Source organism: Enoplosus armatus, chromosome 15 (genome assembly GCF_043641665.1).
Source record: "Enoplosus armatus isolate fEnoArm2 chromosome 15, fEnoArm2.hap1, whole genome shotgun sequence".
NCBI classification, from domain to species: domain Eukaryota; kingdom Metazoa; phylum Chordata; class Actinopteri; order Centrarchiformes; family Enoplosidae; genus Enoplosus; species Enoplosus armatus.
Genome location: NC_092194.1, coordinates 2684658 through 2711901, shown reverse-complemented (window position 1 = coordinate 2711901; position 27244 = coordinate 2684658). Strand labels below are relative to the sequence as shown.

General features: G+C 45.7%; 1 protein-coding gene across 2 annotated transcripts in view; it reads right to left on the bottom strand.

Moving 5' to 3' along the window:
* Positions 1-3834: 3834 nt before the first annotated feature.
* Positions 3835-27244, bottom strand: part of eipr1 (EARP complex and GARP complex interacting protein 1) — a 41962-nt gene continuing 18552 nt past the window's right edge. For both annotated transcript variants that reach the window (XM_070920447.1, XM_070920448.1), the window contains exons 6-9: positions 21372-21508; positions 10664-10831; positions 7632-7799; positions 3835-4371 (exon numbers count right to left, since the gene is read on the bottom strand). In XM_070920447.1, coding sequence (XP_070776548.1) covers positions 4197-4371; positions 7632-7799; positions 10664-10831; positions 21372-21508 — 648 coding nt within the window. In that variant the 3' untranslated portion in view covers positions 3835-4196. The remainder of the gene's footprint in view (positions 4372-7631; positions 7800-10663; positions 10832-21371; positions 21509-27244) is intronic.

Genomic DNA, 27244 nt, shown 5'->3' with positions numbered 1-27244 from the left:
AATTTTCATATAAATTCTCCTCCATGCAAATGAGTGAAACTCTCCGAGGTAATAATCACCTGAAAACCCCCCCCACACACACACACACCCACACCCACAAACACCCCAGGTGGCTCCATATTGCATCGCCAACATGAATAAATAATTAAATGAAATCTAATTCTTTTTTTATTTCATTTCCACCGCCGCTGAATCCAATTCCGCCCCCCCCCCCCCCACCCCCCTCCCTTTGAGGACGACACCCAGGTGAACCTCAGGTACAATTACCGCCATTCAAGATGTTGCACAAACACGTGCTGCGTTTCCTGTGCCAGACATATGTCTAATACGAAGAAGTAATATATGAAACAGCTGGCAGCATCGATGGCATTTGCAGAGAGACAACGGAAAATAAAGAAAATATGCCCACTGGTCTCTGCAACGATACATTTACATCATTTTTACATGCTCTTTTTATAAGAATCTGTTTAAAAGTGCATCGATTCATGTTTTTATATCAGCAAGGGACGGAATAGCTCTACAGAGCCTTTTGGCCTCTTAGCTTGTTGGACACGACCTGCCCAGCACCAAGCGGCAAGACCATGTTAGCCACCAGCTAGCGGTAGAAGGAGAGAATTGAGCAGCTAAATAGTGACGAGAAGGCCGGTTCTTTTATGCAAACCCGGTTCGCTCCGTTAGCTCGCCACTAGCGAGCCGGCTGACGACTCTTAAGGGGCTTTTGGAGTGACTCGCCCCTCTTTAAGGGTCGTTCAAAAAGCCAGACGCGTTCCGCGAATTTAACGTCACCACAGCACGGTAACACTAACCCAACTTTACAAGTTGACGGTATGTCGGTGTCGTTTCCTCGGCTCATTCCTCCGCACACGCTCATTATGAGGCCATCCATTCCTGCAGGAGCACTGGGTGCAGAAAAGAGCGTTCTCTCGTGGAGGTGTTCAAATGGCATGCAGGAATGGGCTTGAGAGATTTGGCGAAAGTCAGAGGTGAGGACCTATTGTTTAAGATTAAAGAACAGAAACGTTAATACATATTGAAAACAGGAAATACGGGGTGTTGATGAAAACGAAAGAGGACCTGTAGATATTTTGAGCGTAATGAGGTGGAAAATGAAATCCACGCGCTCACTCATTCTCTGCTGTCCTTTAGATAACGATCGGCGGAATAGAACGTGACGGATTAAGGCGTGTCCTTGCGTTCTTAAAAATGATTTCCAAGGCTTGGTACGGTATGAAAAAAGAAATTATAGAGCATGTATTAGTCATTTATGAGCTGAATGTGTTATTAACTGGTGCATACTGTGTGTGGAGGCTGGGTTCTGCCGATGTGTTGGTCATGTCTGTTTACCGCGGTTTGTATTCATGTGAGGCTGCCTGTACGTATTTATTGAAATCCATCTGTTGGGAGATCTTTTGGGGATTCATCACATACAGAATTCAAATTCGCCCGAGGCAGATGCAGCTGCACTGTAATGTGAGTGACATGTAAATGACGCGAAAGTCAAATGAGTCATTGATTCCGCGTTTGGAGGTGATCGAAAGACCTCGATTTTGTTTTTCCGATTCGCCCGCCGGCCGCCATCTTGTGTTGCAGCTATGCTTAAAAATACAGACATGAAATTCTGGGTATTTTCTGTGTCAGCAATAAAAACGTCTCAAAAATCTCCGCGTTGGCTGTCGATGCATCATACTTGGTGCGATTTGTCCTGGGCGAGCCTTTCAGGAATACTAAAGAGGTGCCTTCATCGATTCACATGTAAATGCTCAGCTGTTATTAGCACGTTGATTGACTGATTGGTCACGGAGCCGCAGAGGGGGGGGGGGGTATTTTATTTTAATATGGTTTCTTTCTATAGCACATATGTAGACGCATACGCCGCGACACACACACACACACACACTCTGTCAACACATAAAGGCCCGGGCACGCGCGCTTGTCTCCCTCAAATCTCGTCATACGCTGGGTGCCCAGAAGACGGTGGAGGCGTGACAATGGGTGCTGCGTGTGTGTGTGTGTGTGTGTGTGTGTGTGTGTGTCTGCGACAAGCATCACAAGTCTCCAGATGGGCGAGATTCAGCGATTACCTTTTCAGCACTCACCATCCCTCTGTATCTCCACCCTGATCCCTCCTCTCAATAATTGACTGCAGGGTAACAAGGGCTCGATGTGTGTGTGTGTGTGTGTGTGTGTGTGTGTGGCGCTTTGTGCGTGTGTGTGTGTCTGTGAGCTGCTTCTCTGATTAGATAGCTGAATGTACTCTGTATTCAGCCATGGCACTGCCTCCCCCGACTGGCATAGCTAATGAAGTGCCCGCGCCCCTCCCTTGGCACTAGTGTGTGTGCATGCGAGAGAGGGAGAGTGTGTGTGTGTGTGTGTGTGTGTGTGTGTGTGTGTGTGTGTGTGTGTGTGTGTGTGTGTGGTGCATAGAGTCAAGCTGCAATTAAAAGGCCTGTCAATGCTGTCTGCCATAACAGAGGCTCGGACTGTCACTATCGACCATCCTCAACACATACACTGTACGCAGTGTGTGTGTGTGTGTGTGTGTGTGTGTGTGTGTGTGTGTGTGTGTGTGTGTGTGTGTGTGCTGGGGCAGACAGGGAGAGAGAGGACAATGACGAACGGCGAGGAAGAAGAGAAGAAGAGAGAATCCACAGCAGGTAGGTAGTTTGTTATTCCACCTGGTCAACATACTGTAGATCTGCAGCTCCAATCAGGGCCGCGTTACCAAACCGAAGCACAAAGGGTACAAAAACCACCACCACCATGACGGCAGACGCGTGCTGCACTCTGCGTTCTGCACTCTGCGTTCTGCACACGTCACCTGCTGAGGTGTGGTCCGATGTGCATTGGCACGTTTGAATTGTTCCGTGGTTCGAACAGTCGGACCTGGCTTTGCCCTTTTTAAGGCGATGTATCGAGAGCAGCACTTTCCGGTGGAATCGCTGACACAACCGGTCGATGAGGCAGTTGCTTGATGAACAGAAAGTGTACCTAACAATTTTGATAATCGATTAATCGTTTATTTAAGGGGCAAAAGCACCAAACATTCACTGGCTCAGGCTTCTTGACGTAGGATTTTCTACTTGCGTAACTAACTTCGAATACGTTTGGCTTATCGACCGTCACCTTAAGCCCTGAGAAACTGTGGCGGGCCCGTTTTTTTGTTGGTTTTTTTTCCTTTACAATTTTCTGAATTTTATCCACCAGCTGGTGAAAATAGCGGCGACTCAGCTAATAAGCAGCGGCCAAAGAGCCAGATATTTTTTTCTCAGGAGTCAGTTGAGAAAACAAAAACAAAACAAAAAAACAGTTTTGCTCGATGCGCAAATAAGCGACTGCTTTGCTGACACGTCTGCCATATCGGTCTCCTCAGGTGGTGGTCCGTCAACGTTGTGTCAACAGCTTGCTCTGCTGCCCCCAAGTGGCACCAAAACAACATTGCAGGTTTAACGCTGAATCATTTGACCAGAAATCTGAAATAATAATCAGGATTCAAGGATGACAATAGTTAGCGGTAACCCGTAAAAAAACAATCGCATTGACAGGAAAACTTGCAACGACGTTAAAAAACGACCAGAATTATCCTTGAGCGCTATCAAAAGTGCGAGCCACTGAAGTTACAATTATTGATTTCTTTAAACTTTTCATTCTTCTCAAATATTCTGTCGCCAGCATTTTAGAACTAAAAAAAAAAAAGGAGAAAAAAAAAAGCCTATAGTTCAACAGTAGCAAAATTAACAACATTAGTGAAAATTAATAAATGAGCACAAATAAGATTCGCCGGAATGACACGACACAGTAGACTTTGTTTCTTGTGTATGAGCTCCTTGCTGCCGAATTCATTTAACAAGCACATCAAATGTTTATCCAGGAGTCTTTTTTTTTTGTTTTTGTTGGGTTTTTTTTCTTTAATCGGGATAGCCAGCACAGTTTCCATGTTTGTTTACAGTGGTCAGTGGAACATATGAACTCTAGAATATTTACATCACACATGTATTTACTAGAGCATGCTTACTGCGCCAAGATATAAAGGAATGTCTATTAGCAGCTTTTTAATAGCAAAGGATGTGTACAGATGTGTTACTGTCTCTTTCTTCTTTCGCACTCTTACTGTACACACACACACACACACACACACACTCACACACACACACACACACACTCACACACATTAAGATCACCTGTCCCTCCGCACCCTCTCAGAGCAGGATGCGGTACTTGAGGGCGCGGGGGACCCTGTTGATGACGAGGCGTCCGTCGTAGCTGAGCGAGGCGAAGAGCCAGGGGTCGGCCGACGACCACTCCGCCGCATACACGCTGTCTTCGTGCTCCTCGTAGGTGGACACCACGCTGTCCTTTAGGGGCTCCTTACCCCTGAATCACACACACACACACACACACACACATAACATAAAGAGGTGAGCTATGGGAACCAGAGGAGGAATGCGTCACGTCTTGCAGACTTCATGCAGGTATGGAGGAACTGGAAAGACTAAAAATCGGCTAATTAACTAATGTTGATGACACAACTTTAATGACACGGTCGCTTCGTCCTTATTGTTTTTACTCCACAGCCCACCTTGAATGTGAAAACACAGTATGACCCAAACTGCATCGAGCTGATATTAAATACTTGGAATTCATACAAATGAGCCTAGTTTTTGTGAAAACGAATACAAAACAAACTGGAAGTAACGTTTTCTCCTTGAGGTCCACCGGACGGCGGCATGCTTACATGCGTGTGTGAATGCGCTGTAAAAACTTTGCTCTACCAGCGCTACCAGCGGTCAACAACTCCACATGGTGCCTTTAACAGTTTAGCTATGGAGATATATTTAGATAGTCTGTGGATCTTCACTCAGAACATGCCGTCTCGCCCTTTCACACACACACACACCACTACCTGCTGAGGACTGGAGAATATTTGCTTTGTTTATTCGCTATTTTCTCCCTGTCTTCAGTACACACACACACACACACACACACAGCGACCCAGTGCTGAGACAGTGGCCCCCACTGCTACGACAATGTGACAATAAATACGCATTTCTGAATTATGATCTAGCGTTATTGCCATCCCAAATTTCTCCCAGACATACTGCTGTAAGTACACCTTAAGGGAAAACAGTGACATACATATTTGGATTTATTTTACACATTAACGGTTTTACACAGACAGTAGCTGCTCCCTCGGGGCTGCAGCCCAAAATAAAGACACTCCGAGTGCTCCGCTCGTATAGATTCATTCGGGAAGAAAAGCACAAGAGGGTGTATGTGAGAGCACTTGACTGATTGCTTCAAAATGCTGGACTTCGCCGTTAGCCTAAAGAATTAGGGGTAACATGTATAGCAGCCTTAATAGCCTCAGCTGTTTCTTTGCTTTATCGGGTCCACCTGGCTAAAGATAATGTGGTCTAAAATGGTCCCCGCACTAAATTCCACCTTAATGAAGGTTATGACGCTCGGCTGCTGTTCAAACTGTTTTAGAGAGGTGTTGCATTATACTGAGAGGTGTTCTGATATTCTGTCCAGCCCATTTACATCAAGTATATCAGTATACTGCCACCTAATTCAACAGCAGCACAAACTACAAGCTCCAAAATGGCCGTGAAGTCCAACCAACAACTTTTTAAAACTCAATCAAGGTGGGATTTGTTGCAGAATGGTTGTATTAGACTGGGTATCGATGTTTTAAGAAAATATTACTCATGGCTCATTTTCGCAGTGTAATCTGAGTTAAAGGAAAAGCTTTCCCTGTTCCATATGAAGTAAAGGGGGCAATATGTTTAATGATTAGCAGATAATATTTCATAACGTTTGAAGATACAGGCTTTTTTTTTTTTTTAATGGAAAAATCTGTCCTGCAGTCACTTAGCATCAGAGTATGCTGAGAGACCCTGAGAAAAATCGAGTGGAGGAACTGTAAAAACTGAAATGAATGACAATAATTGGTCAAAATTGGAATTAGAATTTTCCGGGGGGGGGGGGGCTAAAAGTAGTTTGTTATATCACTTCAATTCCAATGGCCAAACACAGGAAGTAGCTGCAACTTACACAATATTGTGATTCAAAGGTGTAATGTTGAGGTTACGGGACTGCCCAGAACCACGGTTAACTAGCTAGTAACTCGCGCTTGCCGTCCCAGGCGGATGCGAATTAGCCTAGCATGCTAGCTTTGTTGAAAGGGGGGGGGGGGTGTCTTGTATCAATGGCCCTCAGACATCAGACAACCACTTCCTTAGAAGCTGTTTCCACAAATACGACTAAAACATCCCCACATATTATCGTGTGGCCTCCATAGTCACCACCAGCTCTCCACCCAGTTGAACACCTACGGGAGATTTCGGAGCGACAAAACCCATCCCCAGGACATCAAATGAGGGAATATATTCGGGACGAATGGTGTTCACAGCTCTTATGGAGTACCACAGCCCAGGAGAATCTCTGACAAGGGGCACTGAAATAAAAGATATCTAAGAGCAGGAATGCTGGCCTCCACTGCTTGGTTATCTCGGAAATCAAATCAAATCTGCAATACTCCATAGAACTTGTTGAATTTTAAAAGCGGCCGTGAAATAGTCCGACCAACTGGAGGAGTTCTGCACGTAGTGTCCAGGTACTGTGGAGTGGACACGTACTGTACATGAGGGGGGGGGTCAATAAGTATAGTGGAAGGGTTCAAACTAAAGCCGAGTGCTGGTGATTAGGGAGAAGAGTTGATAATTGTGGATGAGAGACAGCCGTTGAGGGGGAGAGCTGGTTGTTACGGATGAGAGGGGGGGGTGGGGGGGGGGTGGGACCATAATGGATGGAGGACAGTGGCAGATTTGAAAAAGCACTGAAGAATAACCATCACAGGCGATACCCTTGCAATTCTGAAATCCTATAGAGGAAGACTCCAGAAGAGTTTTGACAGCAGTCACAGTCCTTAACAGCCGCGGGACACAAACCTCCAACCGTTCCCGCTGATCCCTGCTTTCGACCGGGGGCCGCTGCCAGGAAACGTACGACCATTATTATTACGTTTATTATCTCACTATGAGTTTGGTCACCCTAACGTTAGCTTTCGGCTAGCTCCCTATCAGGAATTTCAATTGAGATAACTAGCGCTGTGAAAGGAAAGAAAATGAACTGACAGCAATTTTAATCATCAACGAATTATTTCAATACTGTATCATTATTTATTATATAATTAAGTGCTGGGTCGAGCGGACACACCGCGGCCTGGATGAAGGAGAGGCTTCGCAGACGTGTTCCGGATCTAGCTTTTAACATTTTATAGACTAAAATAAATAAATAAAGGAATTACTTAAATAACAATCAGACAGACTGATCGATAGCTATTAACAGCTCTAAAGAATTCTCATGATCTAATAGACGGAATGCACTCTAAGGGGAGGAATTTTGACGACCCCCCCCCCCGTGACCTTTTATCCAGCATTGTCCTCAAGAAAACGCGACACTGCATTTATAGCAGCACTGCCGGTAAAGTCCTATGAATATCCAACTAGTTAATGTGTCAACTTTACTTAAAGAAACTTTGGTAGCATTTTTGTAGCTCTGGCCGTAACTGATAGAGGACTTTTAGATTACTGGAGGCTCTTCCTTCTCCCACTAGCCCGAGGTGCTCTTACTTGTCCTCCTGGTGGTTGTCCTCCCCCTCGCTGAGCTCCTCGTCGTCCACCAAGTGGCCGAACGGCTCCGAGGAGATGGACACCATATTGGAGAGGATGAGGCGGCTGTCGCTGCTGGCCGTCAACACCAGCTGGTCGTGGCTGTGGTTGTAGCGGACGCTCCACACCCTGGGACAAAAAAACAAAACAAAAACGTGCGCGTTACCAACCAGACGTGCGTTCGGCATTTGACAGTGCAGCAACGTGGAACGGAAGATGCAGCGAATTTTTGCGTTGCACCACGCGAAGCTCCATGTGGGTGAGGAAACTGGCAGTGTGGCGTGTGTGTGTGTGTGTGTGTGTGTAAAACCACTCGCATATATATGTTGAGTCTGTATGTACGGGCAGACCACACATGCTGAAACGCACGCACGCACACACACACACACACACACACACACACACACACACACACACACACACACACACACACACACACACACACACACAGAGTCGTGCAGAGAACCTGTCTGTCTATCTCTTTTTCACACGCTCATGCCCACACAAATCATGCAGAAAATGCAGTGTTCTCGCAGAGGGATTCCACAGCAAAACGTGCCTGTCTGGATGTGCATTCAGGTGCCAATAACGGGGATTTGGTACCTTGCGGTCTCTATTTCCGCTTAGTCCACATGGGTTGATGATTATTAATCATAAACTCCCTGATCCTGATTTTTATTTGTCGCTCAGTTTCACTAGTTTTCCAGTTCAACCTTTCCTCTCTCTCTCTCTCTCTCTCTCTCTCTGTGTCTCAGACTGTCAACACTGTCTCTCCCTCTCTTGCTCTTTTTCATCCTCTTTCTCTCTTTGTGTCTCTCTCTCTCTCTCTCTCTCTCTCTCTCTCTCTGAGCCCGGGGCACAGCTCAGAGTGCGGTCCCGGTTCCCTCACAGGGAGGGATTGAGGGATAACCGAGGCTGTTGACAGGAAATCAGCCTCGGCCACGCTGTTCCCCCGCGCTCCCCTAATCCGCTTCCCTTCTAAAAAATAGTCCCTAATACCCCCTGAGGCTGCTGGGGGTATTAGCATCCTGGCAGCGCTGCGAGAAAAAAGGAGCGCGCGCGACAAAAAAACACACACACACACACACACACAAACTCAGGCAAACACCCACACATAGATGCGTCACACTGAAGATGAGTGCACACACAGGACAAACACGCAGATATGTGCATACGCATTATAGGAATGCATGTAGCCGCACACAGAGATAAAAAGAGAGCCCTTGCAAAAACACAGATTAGATGGCGCACGCACACACGCACACACACACACACACACACACACACACACACACACACACACACACATCTAATATCTAAAGAGATCCCATCTGCAGCTATCTGTAGTTATAGATATGTTTGCAGAGTCTATCTTTCTTTTGGAGATAACGCCCGCTCTAGCGCGCGTGTATGCACGTGCACAAAGGCATACACGTGTGCATATGCTTGTGTATGTGCCTCTATGTGCCTCTATGTGTGTGTGTGTGTGTGTGTGTGTCTCTCTGCCTTTATCAGGTGAGGATTGGTGTGCTGCAGCAGTAGCCCAGTTTGGCTTGCAGACGCACTGATCATCTATTCAGCTCACACAGGAGAGAGTGTCTCCTATGCACACACACACACACACACACACACACACACACACACACACACACACACACACACACACACACACACACACACACACACACACACACGCACACGCACACGCACACGCACTTCTGCAGTACACTATGTTCAGCTCTTGGCACCGCCTGAAGCTTCACAGAAGACAACCTAGAGCAGGACTGGGCGCCATTGGACCCACAGCGATTCAGTCCTTACTGACAAAACGAGTAGCTGCCTATTTAATTAGTAATTAGTGTATTACTGCCTTTTATTGCACCGGCAGTAGTTAGGGCATTTCATTAGTTTGGAGATAAAGCCATTAATAAAACCAGAAACAAATCAACAGTGGAGCGAAGGAGTTATCATCATGTTCATCATTATTGTTTGTGAGTTTTCCTGAACGTGCCTGAATTACACTCTGAAGCTGCGTAAAAGTATAATTATGCCAAATACCCCCTGAAATGACATGAAATGATAGATTACTTTTTCACCTATTCTGGTCATTTTCTCTTCAAGTTCAGTGAGCTGTGGGGGGAAAAAAGGGGGGGGGGAGTGTCTCTTTAAAGAAGAAACTATTCCATGAATGTTGATAGTCCTGGTAGATTTATATGGCAAACTCTAAAAATCCTTCTATAATCAAAACGAGGCATTTACTACCTCATGTCCCACTTGGTACACCCAAATTACAACAAGTTTTATCTCTCTTTTGTGTGTTTTATTTGGAGGTATCTGAGATTTCTCTGAATGGAGGGAAATGTGATGGGGGGGGGGGGGGGGGGGGGTCCCATAATCTTGAAATGTTTCATTGAAAATTTATGGAAGGCAGCAAATACAGTAAACTGCATTGCATATGGTGAGCTGGAGATAAGTCAGATCTTCTAATTCATAGATAGAGCTGTAAAAAAATGTTAATTTTTTACAGCTCTATGGGTGCATTTAAAGAGAGGTGCAACAAAAACTTCAAAAACTGTATGACAATAGTAGTACAATATTACATTTTAGTTTGTAAGACCCCAAAAAAAGGACGATTCGGAACCTGGAACTCTGTTACTTCTTGGAAAGCAGTAACATCTTCAAAGGGTGAACTAATGCTGCAGTGGTGGGTGAACTGAGAATCAGAATGTTCACTGACATCGGCCTTCAAAAACATGTGCTGCCCACAGACTAATTGGCTCGATTCAACAATGTCATACTTCATAAATCCATGTACTAAAATTGTCTGTTTGCCGCCCAAACATGGGGGGCTGAGAGCAGGTTCTGATTTACTGTGGCCTGAAGAGTCACTTGAGCGGGACGGATGCTTTCTAACATGGGAAGTTGAACTCGGGGCCCTCTGGTTCAAGGACAGTAGCCCCCCCCCACCCCCCCACCCCGACCAATCCACCCACCAGTGTGAGTGCTCCTCCAGGGTCTTGACGGGCTCCTGGACATTACGGACGTCCCAGAACTTGACCTTGCAGTCGTCTCCGCAGCTGGCCAGGTAGTACTGGCGGTTGGGGTTGAAGTCCAGGTCACGCACCAGCTGGCCATGGGCATTCTCGATACAGTAGATCTGACTGGGGGGGGGTGGGGGAGAGATGGGGGCAGGGAGAGAGGTGATTAGAAGGAAGGGAGAAAACAGGAGCAGGGGAAGACAGATGAGAGGAGAGGCAGATGGAAAAGAATTAGGATGGAGGGATAAGAATGAGAGGAAGCAGCCGGGGAGAGGAATGATAAGAGAGAGGTATGGGAGAGAGAGAGAGAGGTATGGGAGAGAGAGAGAGAGAGAGAGAGAGAGAGAGAGAGAGAGAGAGAGAGAGAGAGAGAGAGAGAGAGAGAGAGAGAGGATATGACAGAACAACAAAAGGAGATATGAGAGAGAGTGAGAATGATTCACAGGGTCCACACACAAGCCAGAACATTCTCAGGCTAAATCAAAGCCTCCTCTGTGTCTGTGTCTGTCAGCGAAGGCCAGGCTCAATAAAAGAAGCCGACACCGGCGGTGGTAAATTATAAAAGGCGAGCCTCATAACCGCACAGCCTTGAGTTCCTCCTGGAGTGAAGTTAACAGAGTGACATGGCAGAGGAAGAGAGGGGCCCTACGCCTTGTGTCTCTCTCCATCTTTCTGGCCCCTGTACGATTCCCTCGGCTCACCTCATCGTCCCTCCTTAAATATATATATATATATATATATATATATATATATATATATATACACTATTGCTTCCTCTTTTATTTGCTTACTCTCCTGACCTTATGACTTTTCTTTACATGTTGCCATGGCTTCAAGGCTCCAAATTCAGCTATAGTAACGGTCACCGTCAACAAATCAACTTCTCCCTCACGGCGCTTGTAATACTTTTTATCCTAGCAATGGCTTGAATGACTACGGGTAATGCGAAAAGGTGTCGCTCACAGTGACAAACCCACAGAGAATTATCACCCAAATGCAGTTTGCCTCAGCTTCTACAGAGCGCTTTAACCTCTTTCAGCGCTTTTTGTTTTGTTTTTCTGGCACACAAACTCTGATCTCATTAGCCTCGTTATCAGGAGAAAAAAAAACAAAAAAACAACTCAGATAAAACAGCAGCACACCACCTACAATAAACAGACAAAAGTACTGACCAACTGGTACAGAAATCTGAACATCTGGCAAGATAGAGACAAATGGTATGTTTTTGTCATTAACATGAAAACAATTTGAATTATGTGTTAGAATCTAATATTGGACGAGTGAACAGGCAACTTTTTTTCCCAACTGTTTGTATGGGCCAATATTACGGCTGACGTGCGGGTTGCCATTATTGTGGTGGCAGAGATACAGACAGACAGACAGAACGCATTTTCACTGAAATGCACAGATACTTGCCCCCGACGACAGTTAGGAGGTCTGTATATATATATTTTTTTTTAATGGATGTAAAACTGCATTGATCAGACGCAATGCATGAATTCAATAAAACTGCGACCTTTTGGCCAGCAAAAAAATGCAGACCAGGCACACCATCAGAAACACGAGGATTTCAAGGAGACAAATGAAAGTGAATGTGAATTTTACCTTTTTTTTTTTGGTATAGGTATATATTAATGTTCTGTAGTAAGCCGTCTTCGTAAGCTCCTGATACTGTTTTCTAAATAGAAGAAAGCAGTAAATGAAGTGGGGGTCAGAGAATGGAAACCCATTCGAATAAACTGGTAATTAATTGGAGCTAGAGCTCTGCCTCCACCATTACTGCGAGATGAGACTGTGGAAAATGTCTACTCGTTTTCTCCGGCACCATTTCCTCTCCAGGCTAGCCTAGCAAGGCTCGGCTTGGCACGCTTTTGCTCAGCGGAGTGGAGAGCCTCCGTGTTGCGGCCCAGCTGGATGCCAGCCGCAGCTAGCCAGCTAGCTAGTCACCCTGCTGATCGAGTTAGGCAATTAACATGCTAATTAAAAATCCCATTAAAATAAGGGCGGTAACGATGAGAATGACCTGGGGCGGACCGCTGGGCTTCAATTTGGCCGAGACAACTCAGGGACTGTGTGTGACTCGGCGGTGTGTGTGTGTGTGTGTGTGTGTGTGTGTGTGTGTGTGTGTGTGTGTGTGTGTGTGTGTGTGTGTGTATTTGTATGTGCTGTCGCTGCCACTGGACTGCGGCGCCGGCGTTAGCATATGGAGCCTGACAGAAAATAACAAGTAAGGGCTTCCACTGGAAACACACATTCTTCGCGGAGCATAGATTGAGCGCGCATGTAAATGTTTTGTGTGTACAAATGAGTGTACGTGAATTGATATCTGGTTTGCACTCATTAGCATGTATCTGCATAAACTTTGATCCCTGTCGAAAAAAAATCCCTCCCACCCTGGTTATAAGGCGTTGGTTTTGTCATCTGGATATTCGCACACATGAGCAGGAGCTGTGCACAGCTGACAAAAAAAAAAAAAAAAAAAAACACAGATATAATCTGAGGTCAGTGATGCTCAGGAATATTGCGCATTTGGGGAGTTCTCTTGATTTCAATATGGCGTTAGTGTACCAAAGTCATTATTTGATTGACGTCGGACCGTTTTCTATCAAGGTTTAGTGAGAGCTCGAGTGTGTTCCACAAGCAGGGTTTCCAAATGCAAGTTCGTCTTAGCTGTATTAAGGGCTGGGCGACGTGACGGCGTACACTGCGAGGAGATACACATTTGTCTGCCGTCAGAGGTTTGCTTTGACCGTGGTTTCACTAAAGCACAAATAGAAATGTTTTGGCTTTTTGATAGCTTTTGGATCCGGTTCCATATTGACAAAACACTAACTAACAAAAGCGCCGCCTCTCCTAACTCTTATTTTGAAATTAGCAATGCCATACAAAAAGCTCCATGAACCATGATAAAGGATTTTACCCACATCTCTCAACGTGCATTCGGTTGACAGCTGAGCAGTTCAGTCGCACCTTCCTACGCATTAACATGCTGTATGGAGCTCTTATTCATTCATGGAGCATGATCTTAAGGAAGATAGGTCACCGATAAGAATGAATACTTATATATACTAATATATCTAAATATTTGAAAGAGGCACTTATCAACCACCAGAGTTTCTAATCCGAGTCGACTTGGAACTTTTGGTGAACTTCAATTTCACCCAGAATAGCAATTTTAATGTGTAAGTTTGAGCTGGAGCACATGATTTATTTACAGTGCCCCCACCCCCGCCCCTCTCCTGTGTGTGGCTCCGAGGTAGAAGGCGTGACCCCGGGGGCCGTAGGGTGGCTGGTGTTAAACCCGGCCCGCCATGGAATGGGACGCGCCCGCCGCGTGAAAAAGGAAATGGAGCAGGAAATTAGGTTAGTTTCGTTCGTTCCCTCTCTGGTGTCTCTGAGCAATCCCCCCTCCACGCACGCACGCACGCACACACACACGCGGACACACATACTCGCGCATAAACTCCCTCGGCCCTGGCTAATAGCGGAGGGGACCTGGGACTCTTTGTATGTGTGCGAGTGTGTGTTTGTATTTGTACGAGTGCGGAGGATTATAGTTGTGGCCGGCCTAAGCCACCAAACACACTCAATCTCGAGTCATCCAGCCAGCTAGCCTGAGAGTGTGTGAGTGCGTGTGATGGGGGGGGGGGGGGGTTGATGAGGGGACAGGGGACCTATTACACACACTGTTAGGCGCTCACAGATAAAAACATAAAACTGGGAAAACACACTCCCTCAAATACTGTTATGTGTGTAAATACAGAAGAAGGTAAGAGGGGAGCTACAAAAGGTAGACAGACAAGCACACATTTGGCCATCACACACACACACACACACACACACACACTCTTACACACACCCTCCTGGCTTAGTCTGGGTGATAAATCTCTCTGCTGAGGGGATCGACTGGAACTCACAGTCACACACTCACACACACACACACACACACACACACGTCTCTGTTTCTATGACAACTGCTGTGGGGAGGGAGGGGGGGAGAAAAGAAAAATCGAAAGAGGAGAGCAATCATTTCATCGCTGATCAAAATTAAAGCCTGGCTTTGAGATGGAGCTGGCAGAGAAAGAAAGATGGGAGAAAGAGAGGCGGGTGGGCAGGCAGGTAGAGGGAGGGGGAGAAGAAGAAGGGGGGGGGGGGGGGGGGGGGTTCTGCCCATGCATAAAAGTAAGGGGTCTTTACATCAAGCTAAATGATTGGGGAGATCTTGATGGTTAGCATGAAGTGCTCACTTGTCAATAATACTGTAGTAATCACACCATCACGAGTCACAATGTATCCATCTTCATCGGAAAAATGTTGGAACAGGGTTATGTTGGAAGGAAATAACTGACTTGCTAATGCTAGGGTTAACTAGCTCTACACCGCAACATAACAACAATGCTGCTTCTAAGTCTTTCATTGTTTGTTTTAACCACAGTATTTCAGCACAATATTATGCATGCTGCCACCAAATACATATATATATATATATATATATATACAAGACCCCCTTTTACATGAGGCGGCTGGAAGCATTTAAAAGAAATCCGCCGGAGACTGCGTTTTCAATGGAGCTAATGTTAGCTTAGCTTAGCTCTCAGCAGGCAAAAATGGACTAAACTGAGAAATGAGAAGCCTGCTTTTGTGTCCCTTTGTCTGAAACCAAGGACTATTTAGTGGTAAACCTGCGTGTGAGCCGTGAGCCGAGAGCGGAGAAGCTTGACAGGCGTAGCAACAGTAACTAAGAGGGGTGGCGGGGCTGGTGTCACAAACCAAAAAGGCATTTTGGTTCATTTTTATTCTTAAATTTCAAGGTCTGCATAAGGTCATGAATACACCATTATGAGAGTTCAAGTACGATGTCTGCTTCATGTACACTGTGTGTGTGGGGGGGTACTTGGAGCACATGAAAAGGTTACAGATGATCGATTTGACAGTGGGCGGGTTCAAAAGGTCACCCTCAAATCAACAGCGGCATATGGGATACCACTATTTCAAAAACCAGCCGACGTCTTTTGCATAATGGCTCGTGTTAGAGTGTGAAATACGATGCTCCTAATAGGCGACGCTCTTTGCATAACGCTGCTATATTTGAATATGTGAATAAAAATATGATGGAAAAGGCTTTTGAGTAACGGTTTACCTTGGGTACCCTATCATTATGGCACGTCGGAGCTCTGCCAAATCTGTTGAATGGGTGGAATGAAAAAGGCTGTTATTGGTCAGGAGGCGCGCGGCGCTTAACAGGTGCTTGTGTTGCCTGTCTGGATGAGGAGTTCTGGTGTTGTCTTTGCGCCGACAGACGGCTGGGCTTTTAACCTGGACTGTGAGGGAGCAAATAGCAGCGCTATCAATCATTTCACCTTCTTTTACACTCTCTCTCTCTTTCCATATCTGCTCATTGCGCTCCCTCTCTCTCTCTCTAGCTCACACTCACACACTCACACACACACACACACACACAAATACACACCACAAGGGAGGTGTAGAGAGTCCATGCTTCACTGCAGCGCTGCACTGCTTTTCAGTATGCACCCTGCAGTGCATGGTATGGCCGCAGGCTTGACAGCTATTGCACAGCACAATGTGTGTGTGTGTGTGTGTGTGTGTGTGTGTGTGTGTGTGTGTGTTGCCCCTCGCTGTGGACTGTCGGTCCAAGAGGGAATTCAGGGGAGATGCAGTGTAAGAGCATCTCCAGTGACAGGCATGCCCCCCCACCCCCCCACCCTTTTCTCTCTCTCTCGCTCACACACACACACACACACACGCACACAGCTGTATGCCCAGTGGCTAGTACTACATGCCTGTTAGCTAGCCTAATATTATTCAAAGGCTCAAAGCACCCCAGTGTGCCAGGAATGCCACACAGTTGGTTCTCCACAAACTAACACAACACTGTTTTTTTTTAGCACTTCCCTACAAAGACATTTGTAGAGTACAAATATACACGTAGGTGTCCATGCTTGCATAGACAGCCTGAACTAGAATTGACCATTTCCTGACTTCAAACTTATTCCTGTCCTCAATTTCTTGACGGGCTCAAATGTTTTTTGTAGGCAGACAAAACTACACCACTCCACAGCTGAAGATCATTTCTGCAACTGCAGCGAAGATGAAATGACACATTTTTAAAAGAGGACTAAACAAACCGCATTTTCTCAAGAAAATGTTGCCACGTGAATTTAAGACAATAACGCTTTGTTCCACGAAAGGACGAGAGGCGAAAGCCCTGCATGTAGGAAGAGCCACTCTGATAGCAGCCTGGTCAATTGTGGCAAGTAGATTTACTTGTGAAGGCTACTTAGACTTGGCCTGCTTATTATCTATAGCCATAAATATGTCTGTGGCAGACCAAATCTGTCCAAGTTTATAAATCACGAAAATGGTCAAACTGCACTGCCTATAGGCTGCCAATTTGCACCTGAATATCTATTCATAAGAACATACACTCAGTGACCACTTTATTAGGTACACCTGTATAACCACATGCAATTAAAAGAAAAAATGCTCTAAATGAAAAATGGCTGCATTTATATAGTGCTTTTATCCAAAGCACACACACACAATTTGAATTTACACATTTCCGACAACGTTGAACATTATATAAAGGAGTCCGTAATATCAAGTATGCGGCTGTATCTTTGCTGACATTATCTAGAATTAGCCACCATGAGCTACAATCACATTGAACTGCTGTATATTTAGTCACTATCAAATCCGTGTATTTGCCACAGCCACCATATTCCTTAAACGCCCCCCCCCCCACAAAAAAAAAATTGTTGGCACACATTTCTCATCAAGGAGACTCTTCAGAATCCTCCTGATGACCTATGGCGCACGTGAAATTTGACCTTTAAAACATGCATTCATGGAAAAGACCTCGCCTAAAAAAAACAAAAAAAAATCACAACAGCAGCCCTGCACTGTCTAACAGGAACTAGGCTCTGAATAATGTATTCAGAGCCCCCCCCCAAAAAAAAGAAGGTACAATGAAAAAGACAGGCTGAGTGAAAATGTGTAAGAATTTTCCATTAAACACTGCTTTCTGTCTCCAATATCGGAGGGGAGTATTCCATAATTTACATAATGCTGCATATTACATCAGTACAAACTAGAACAGGATCCATATATGTTTTATGAGCAGTGTTATCATTGTGGGGCTTTTTTTTGGGTTTTTTTTTTTTTTTTTACAGCACTGTGTGTCTGGGAGACGGGGTGCTGTAGATACCGTGCTCCTCTCCAGGGTGTTAGATAACTAACTAGAGGCGGCTGCTACTGCTGGGCTGTTCTCCCTGTCCTTATTTCAGAGCAGGGCGGCCGTGATTGGCCTGGCAGCGTGGGTGACAAGCCCCGGGACTCTGTGTGTGTGTGTGTGTGTGTGTGTGTGTGTGTGTGTGTGTGTGTGTGTGTGTGTGTGTGTGTGTGTGTTGGGAAGAGAAGAGAAGAAGAAGAGAAGAGGAGAAGAAGAAGAAGAAGAAGAAGAGAGAGAGAGTGTGTCTGCTGTGTTTGGGTACTTTCATGTGTGTCTTTGTGTGTGCCTTTGTGTGTGTGTGTGTGTGTGTGTGTGTGTGTGTGTGGATGTGAGGGGGACACCTCAGAGGTCATTTGAGGAGGCAGTGGAGCGTGCTGAGAGGCTGCCATCACACAGCTGCCACGCCAACTGGACACACAAAATCACACACACACACACACAAACACACACACACAAACCTACAAGCAGGCTGCGTTTGTGTAGCGGCATGAGCACGCAACACCACTCACACAAAAGCAGAAAGGTACACATAGCAAAGAGCAAACACAGGCGAGCACACAGTCACTTGTCCACATGCAAGTCACTTACTCAAACAGACACACACACACACACACACACACACACACACACACACACACACACACACACACACAAACGTGACTCACCGCTCATTCACACTTGCAAGCTCTCCACTAACAACCACTTCACACTTGCGCACGGATGCGCACGCATGAACACACACACACACACACACACACACACACACACACACACACACACACACACACACACACACACACACACACACACACACACACACACACACACACACACACACACACACACACACACACACACACACACACACACACACACCATGTCCTTGGTTGTTGTCTGTCTGTCTGAAACTGTGGATCGGAGGACTAAAGAAGGCTACAGGGATTCATTCAGTTCATCACTCCAACTCCAAACCCCGCAGACCTATTGTCATACATCATATGGTTTATCTCACCTGAGGCTATTCAAAGGTTTGGTTTGTCTCATTACATTTTACTTGTCACATGTCAAGCTTTTTTTTGGTTTGTTTTAAGGCTTTTAGGGAAACTTAACGATTATATCCGTTGTTGATTCACCTGCCGAGTATTTTCCTCAATGGATCGATTAATGGTTGTCAGAAAATGGTAAAAACCAGAAGAAAATCATAATTTCCCAGAACGCAAGATGACATATTCAAATGGCTTGTTTTGTGTGACCAACAACCCGAAACCCCAAAAGAGGGTCACTTTACTATCAGAGAAAACTAAGAGAAGTGACCAATGGTCACGTTGAGAAGCTGGAGGCAGAAAATGGTGGTCATTTCGGCCTAATTGATCATTATTAATCAATTAATCAAAATGGAGGCTGATTATTGGATTCATAGTCGAACTGTTTCAGCTCTATATATTTACTTTCGTAAACTATACTACTGACGACTGTCAGCATTATCTGCTTGTCTTTATCTTTTTTTTCTGTTTATGTATATATATATATATATATATATATCTGTAAAGCAGTTATAAAGTTATATAGAAAGTTATTATTTCCTCACATTCCCCAGTATTAGAGTTACTGTAAATACAAATACACAACCACCACTTAAACATTCAGTTATTCCTTGAACGTAAATGTACTCTTACTCTTAATGTACCCCCCCCCCCCCCCCCCCCCCAACAGCAGCGTGCCATTGCTCGACCAGTCATTACAAACTCCGGCTATGCAGATCAAAAAAAAATGTTCAAAGCTCACTAGAACTGTATTTTTACATTTTAGCGGCGACCTCTTCAGTTTCCGGAGACAGCAGCTCAGTTTTAGGGGAATGTGTATAAAATACAAAGCACGAGATATCTTTCAGTGCACTGTGATATCAGAGATGAGACTGTGGTCTCTGCTAACAAGCCCTGTGCTGCTGCCCCCCCCCCCCCCCTTCCCTTTGTGCCGACGGCCAAATCAGCACAGTTGCATCTTTCAAAATAGCACAGCAGGAGAAGAACGGCCAAAAACGGAGCGTGCAGGAACTCTATAATTTGTTATGGGGCTGACGGGAGTGATATCAATGATTCAACTATCTTATCTGGGCCTGTGATACACATCTTGTAAATATACCCCCCCCCCCCCCCCCTCCCCCGGTTTCTCTCTCCTTCACTCGGCACCCCTCTCAATCTCCTCGGCACGTTGCCGTTATCATGGCGATGGACAGCGAGGCGATTATTATTCCTCTAGCAGAGCCCACACGTACGCACATGCTGACCTCACTCATCACATACCTCAGAAGCACGGGGAACACACACAATACACACAATACACACAATACACACACACACACACACACACTAGAGGTTGTAAGGTGGGTAGCTGATAACCTGCAGTTACAAGGTTAATGTGTGGTAGTACACATGCTCCATGTCAAAGCAGGAACATTTGTGCTGCGCCGCCGCCGCCACCGCCCTCGCACTTCATCATGTGCCGAGGAGAAGCTCGCACTTCATTAGATTCGTGGACAACCACGGGACTGCAAACAAAACATGTCATGAAGGGAGGAACTTCACACCACAGAGAACGTTACGCCGGTGGTTTACAAAAATGCCTCAATGGCGCTTAAACCCGCCCCATATATAATTTTTTTTTAAATTATTCATTAGCCTAAAAAACTAAAATATTTGGTCAGCACCAAAAAAGTACTAAAACATCAGCTGTAGTCATAATATGAAAAAATATGATTCCATTAGATAACACAATATTGAAATTGCAAATATATAAATGACAGAGCTTTGTTTTTTTTTTAAACATATGCAACACATGTGCAGTACTGCTGTGGATTAGGGGGAGAGTTGTGGCAAAACTCACGTGTAATATTTTCACTCAGCATGACGAGTCAAATTAAATGCGTCTCTGCGTACCGCACTGAAATATGCTGTAATGACATGTAAACACGCGGCGAGATAGTTAAGCTCCGAGAGGTTAACTCACATGGCGCTGGCGTGACTCACTTGTGTCAGATTTAAATGCGGGCTGGAGGAAAAACACCCGGCTGCTTTAAAGTCAGGTGCATGTGGGAAATTTGCCTTAATACTGAGTGGCAAAGCTTACAGAAAACACGCCTCATGTGTTCAATCCCCAAATGCGGCCCAAGCACCGCCTTTAAAAATGCTGCTTCTTTGGCGCTGGCTTACTGGCAGCCGTAGTATTACTGCGCACACGTGGTTTCATCAAATCAAGTATCTCAACTTCTTCAGATTTTCAGAAAAATGATCAATACCGCGGAAGAGGAGGAGCCTTAAATAATGGCCATTTAAAGGATCAGTGTCAGGGGCTTGCAGAAAGGGCTCGGATTTGAAATGAAAAAAAAAAAAGGGTTAAAAACTGTACGTAGCCCACCTCATGGTGCGGAGGTCCCAGCCCCGTACGGCCGTGTCGTTCGCTGTGGCGAGCTGGCTGCAGTTGTGGTGGGGGCTCCACTTGCCCGAGGTGAACCTCAGCTGACCTTTGCCCTCCAGGGTGGCAGTGCTGGACACCTGCAGAGGACGGCAACACCTTCATTACCATCTCTCCGAGCCGGGGACGTAAATGTCATCCAAATATCTGTGACAGGTTCAGCCGGCGCAGAGCACTCACTCAGCATATTAAGGCCTTATTAAAAGCAATTTTCTCTGCGGGCTGCACTTGAGACTACAATCGTTCAGTGCGACTCTGTAGAAATATTTTGGGCATTACTGGCACACCAGCTGCCCGCAGATTTACGCCACGCTGAATCGGATTCTTATTGCAGTTTTCAGCTTGTTATGCTTCCCACAAAATATCAATTAATACAGCTTTAAATGACCTGTTAAAAGGTCCCATATTGTAGAAAGTGAGATTTCCATGTCGGGTTTGATTATAAAGCAGCTCTAGGTGCTGTATAAATACTGTGAAAGCATCAGAACGCACAGCCCGTATTCAGACACTGTGCCTTTAAACAAGCCGTTGGGACTTCCGTAAGGTTGTGATGTCACAACTGGGGGGCTGCATGAAGGGCCAGGAGAAGATAAACAAAGACTTCTTTTTTTTTTTTACTGTGAATCACGCAAAGCTACTCTAGTGGAGTCCCACAATAAAGATACAGAGCTGGAAATGAGCATAATATGGGACCTTTAAGATAGAAAGTATGCAGTGATGATATTATTGTACATTTTTTTTTTTTTCAGAAATGCAAGCATACCACCATCACCAGTGGTGATATAAATTTTCCCAGAATCTGCGCTGCACCTGTAGCATTTCATAAATACTGCACGTTGTGACAATGAATGCATCCCTCTTCATAAGTGCCTGCAGCGCGCCCCAACATATGGATCAGTATGCTCCGTGCCGAGCACGGCACAGCACGGCACAGCGGGACCCAAACAGCCGGAACCAGCAACAGCATGCGCCTGTCTCCTCTGTGACCCGCTTGCTCAGTCAGCAGATCCACTGACCCCTGGCTCTCCTTGGTCCCGTGGTGGGGATCTATACACTAGATTGCTCAGAGTTACTTATGGATCGACTGTCGAGTCCCAGGTGAGCTCTTGGAGGATTTAAGACTGACGCGTCCTGAAAGCCGAATCAAACTGGCCCGTTTGGGCTGGTGGAAAATCAGTCGAATTTCAACGGGGGGGGGGGGGGGGGGGGGACCCAAAACATTTTACTGATAAAATGTCACTGGATCCAAAACTTAAAGCAGTGTCAGCTCTCAGGTTAGACTGCAACATTAAAGGCTTCTCAAGCAAGACGACATGCTTGTCATTGGATATTCATCAGACCTGCTGCGAATATTTCACAGGGCAACAATAAAAATGGTGGAATGAATCTAAGTCAAAACATTTTGAATTATAAAGCATATCACCTCATCAGGCTACTTTAAAAATGAAATCCAATTAATTCGGCAGGCCGGCTTTAGAGAGGGTTATCGTTCCCTTAAACTGCGATGCGTCGAACACATTCTAAAAAGCGGCATCGCACTGCTCCATTTCTCTCTGCTCTCTGACTATCTGCAGGTTGTTATACTCATCTTTCTCCTTCTCCCCTTTCCCTCCCTCCCTCCCTCCCACCTCTGCCTGTTGGAGCAGGGATCATCGATCGCCCCGTCACTGCACAGCTCCCTGGTACACTCTCATTATTTCAGCTAGAGAGGACAGAGGCAGAGCAGCAAGGTGGGAGGGAGGGAGGGAGGAAGAGCGAGCGAGCGAGAGAGAGAAGCAGACAGGACAAAAGGAAGGAGGACAGAGGGACGACGAAGACAAGGAGGGCAGATCGGTGTAAGATTCCATGACTTCTCCATGAATTTTCACGATTAAATCAGAGTGCCTCCGTAAACCTGGGCCTGTTGTGTGGAGGCAGAAAAGTAAGTTCGGGTGGGGTATAATTCTGAGAGGATTAAAACAGGCTATTCAGGGCTGAGTGAAGGCATGACTTGGTGAGCATGGACTCTCTGCAGGGCCACAGCGACGCAAAGCTGCATCGGCAGCTACCGCGGCCCACGCGCCGGCGGGGTCAAGTGGGGCTTTACATCACGGGCGGGGTTCGATGCATGCGTACGGCCGTGAGCGCAGGACGAGTCATCGAAAGTATCTTGGACAGGAACACAAAAATTGTGAAAATATGTCGATACTGTTTTGTTGACATATATCAAGAGATACCAGAATAATGTACGCAGGGACACGGGTCCAGGTTCCCAGCTTTGTTAGTGCACTAACTAAATTAGGGGGCCCTGACAGGGCAGCGCACGCAACACAAGGGGGATGCGTTCATTTAGGACACAAGCAGCACTACTGCAAAGCTATCTGTCGGACCGCCTTGCATTCATGCTTTCTCCAGACTCCAGAAAGGAGAGAGAGAGAGAGTGTGTGTGTGTGTGTGTCTGTGTGTGAGCAGATGTGCAGGACAAGGTGTGTGTGTGGGTGTGCTGTGAGCCGGGCAGAGATGCTCTCACTCAATTCCACCAGCGAGTCTAATTGATGAGCCACGCACACACACACACACACACACACACACACACACACACACATAAACACACAAATATCCCTTCAAACAATGCAGACTGGGAAGCTTATGCACATGATCCTCTCTTATATATGCATACACACACTCGCACAAACACCCCCCCCAACACACACATACACACACACTAATCTAGGCCAGGCCCTTGAGAGAGAGAGAGAGAGAGAGAGAGACACATCCACACTGCAGCTGGACACGGCTTGAGATGAACACATCACCCTCTGACAGATAGAGGGAACGGGAGAGAGGAGAGTGGGATGAAAGGAGGGAAGAGGGAGGGAGGGAAGGAGATTAGCATTCTCATCAGCACTGGAGGAATTTGTCTTGGCTGCCAAGCTCTTTCTCCTCTTTTTCCATTCCCTTTCTTCTCATCAAGGCCCCACTCTCTTTCCTTATCCACATCGTCTCCCCCTTTCTCCCCACTAATCTCCATCTTTCCAATCAGCCGAGTCCCTCCGTCGCTCCCTCTTTCTCCATCCCCCCTTCCTCGTTATGCTACGTTCCCACCATTACTTTCCACCTCTCTCTCTCCTCCTCCTCCCCTGATACGGGATTCAATGGCTGTGTTGTCCAGTGTCGGTGTCACTCCTCCTCCCTCCCCGGCCTCCATGGGGTCACGGCGCAGGGGACACACACACACACACACACACACACACACACACACACACACACACACACACACACACACACACACACACACACACACACACACACACACACACACACACACACACACACACACACACACACACACACACACACTAACAGACGTGATTACAAGCAGAACAAATGCATGTAGAAAACTAAAGTAAAGAAAGTGCAGGCAGGCGTTAATGTGTTTGTCATTTACATGCACGTTGTGGTTGAAATTGTCCACCAGGTGGAGCTATTTGTCCTCATGAGGTTAGCTTTGTATGTAGCAGCACCACCATGTTTAGCTCGTCGAACGCGATGTTTTGTTCTGAAATTTTGCGCCTTCGAGGTGACAATACGCAAAATCTTTCAACGTGGGCGAAAAACTTTGCACTTTTCCAAAAAGGTTTTTTGTTTTGTTTTTTCTTTACAAAATCCCAGCAAAAGGCACGTTCTGGACTCGCGCAGTCAGCGTCTGTAAGGTTCATGCATTGGCGGGCTGTGGTGAATAAACACACACATACACACACACCAGTCCACCAGTTAAACCTGAGGTGAATATTAGCTTGGGATCAGAATGTGGCCTCAGGCAGCCATTTCTCTCTACTTTGGACTTTAACGTCTAATGTCGATTCATTTATGTTGCCGATTGATGAAAATCGAACTGTGTGCGAAATTTACATTTATCGGTTTCGCCATCTTTTGCATGCTGTTACGGTAAGCTTACAGTAACCTTCACTGAGACCCAACACTTCCTGCACAGATGTTTCACATTAAACCCAAAACAACAGGACTCGAAGCTTCAGATGGTTAAGTATGACATCGCTGTGCTATGGAAATGATCTATGTTGGAGACATAGATTAGTCAGTCATAACATAATTACAAACGTACGTCCAGTAAACATACATATGTCTATATCGTTAAGGTTAATTCCAGTGTAGAGGCAACACTTGACTCCAGACATCCGAAATATGTTTGTATGTTTAAATAAAATTCATCAATGTATGTGTATGCGCTATCAGGGAGTCTCAGGGATGCACAGCATATAATATATGTGTAGCCCAAAGGGAAAGCTCTGTGTGCATGCAGTAAGACACTGAACACATTTCAGTGAGAAATTAAACACATTTCAGTGGCAAAACTTTTTTCCAACTTGCCAACAAAGCCGGAAACCGTCAACACACAACACAGATGGAACGGCGCTAGCTTGAAGACAATATCCGCATGCACCAGGAGTAGTAGACCCAAATGTGGGTCTAAGGCCATGTTCTGAAGGAAACAAAAGTTGAAAATGGCCCTGGAACACGGCGAACCTCTCTCCACAATTCAATATTTACACCGCATAACATTCTCCAGCTGCCTGGCGGTAATACACACAGCTCCTCCTGGTGAGCAACTGAAATCACTGCACTTTCTGCAAAGCAGGGCCGATGCTGAAACGAGCCAAAACAAAAACTCATCGTCGCCGCCAATGTGGACGAATAATCAATAATCAAACAACTGGGAACATCCCCAGCAGACACACAGTGGTGACATAGCAAGTGAGAGAGAGAGGTGGGGGGGGGGGGCAAGTGTGTGCATGCATTAATCCAAACTGCCAGCGGAGATCAAATGAACACACATACATGCACTCGCACGCAAGGCTGTGTGACCTGGCTGCCCTTTATGTGGATCCCTCAACGAGCGCATGAATTACCAATGACCCATCTATATTCTCCCTCGCTCATGGCTACTAATGGGACAACACACACACACACACACACACACACATGCACACACACCACTACTCTAATACTTCTCCCTCACACATATGCACACATGACACACACCATTATCTTGAGTCTTTAAATACATAATGGGCATTTTAATTGCAAAGCCGGCGGGTTGGAGACAGGGAATTTACAGTGAAGAGCCTCTTCACCTTGTGTTAGGAAGGACACAACTACGAGCCAGCGGACCAAAAGTACTGACACTGTACTGATCGGTTACATGGTGCTCCCTTCATTTCTAGCCTTTAACAAAAGCTTAATGTGTATTTTTGCACGACAGGACGCCGCCCTCACTAATGTTGTTGGTGGAAGGTAAACTACATACATTTACTCAAGTACTGTACTTCAGTCAAATTTGACTTCCTTGTGCTTTACTTGAGTATTGTGATTTCATACTACTTTATACTTCTACTCCACTATTTTTCAGAGGGACGTTTTGCCCTCTTTACTCCAACACATTGATTTGACGCTTAGGGTCACCGGTTACTTATCAAATTAAGATGATAGGCTTGTGAAAAATGATACAGTGCTTTGCCATAAATCTACCCAGTAGTACATAAAGTATCTAAGATTGGCTCCACATTGATGAATTACAACATTAAAATGCTGCGTATATGTATTCATTAGTGATAATAATAATAATAATAATAATATAATATATGAAAAATAGCACTGAAATAAGCCATTCTGCATGATGAGTGATTTTACTTTTGATACTTTGAGTACACATTTCTGATAACACTCCTCTACTTCTATATCGAGTAACATTTTTAATTCAGGGCATTTACTTACAATGGAGTATTTTTAGACGATGGTATTTCTACTTTACTTCACTT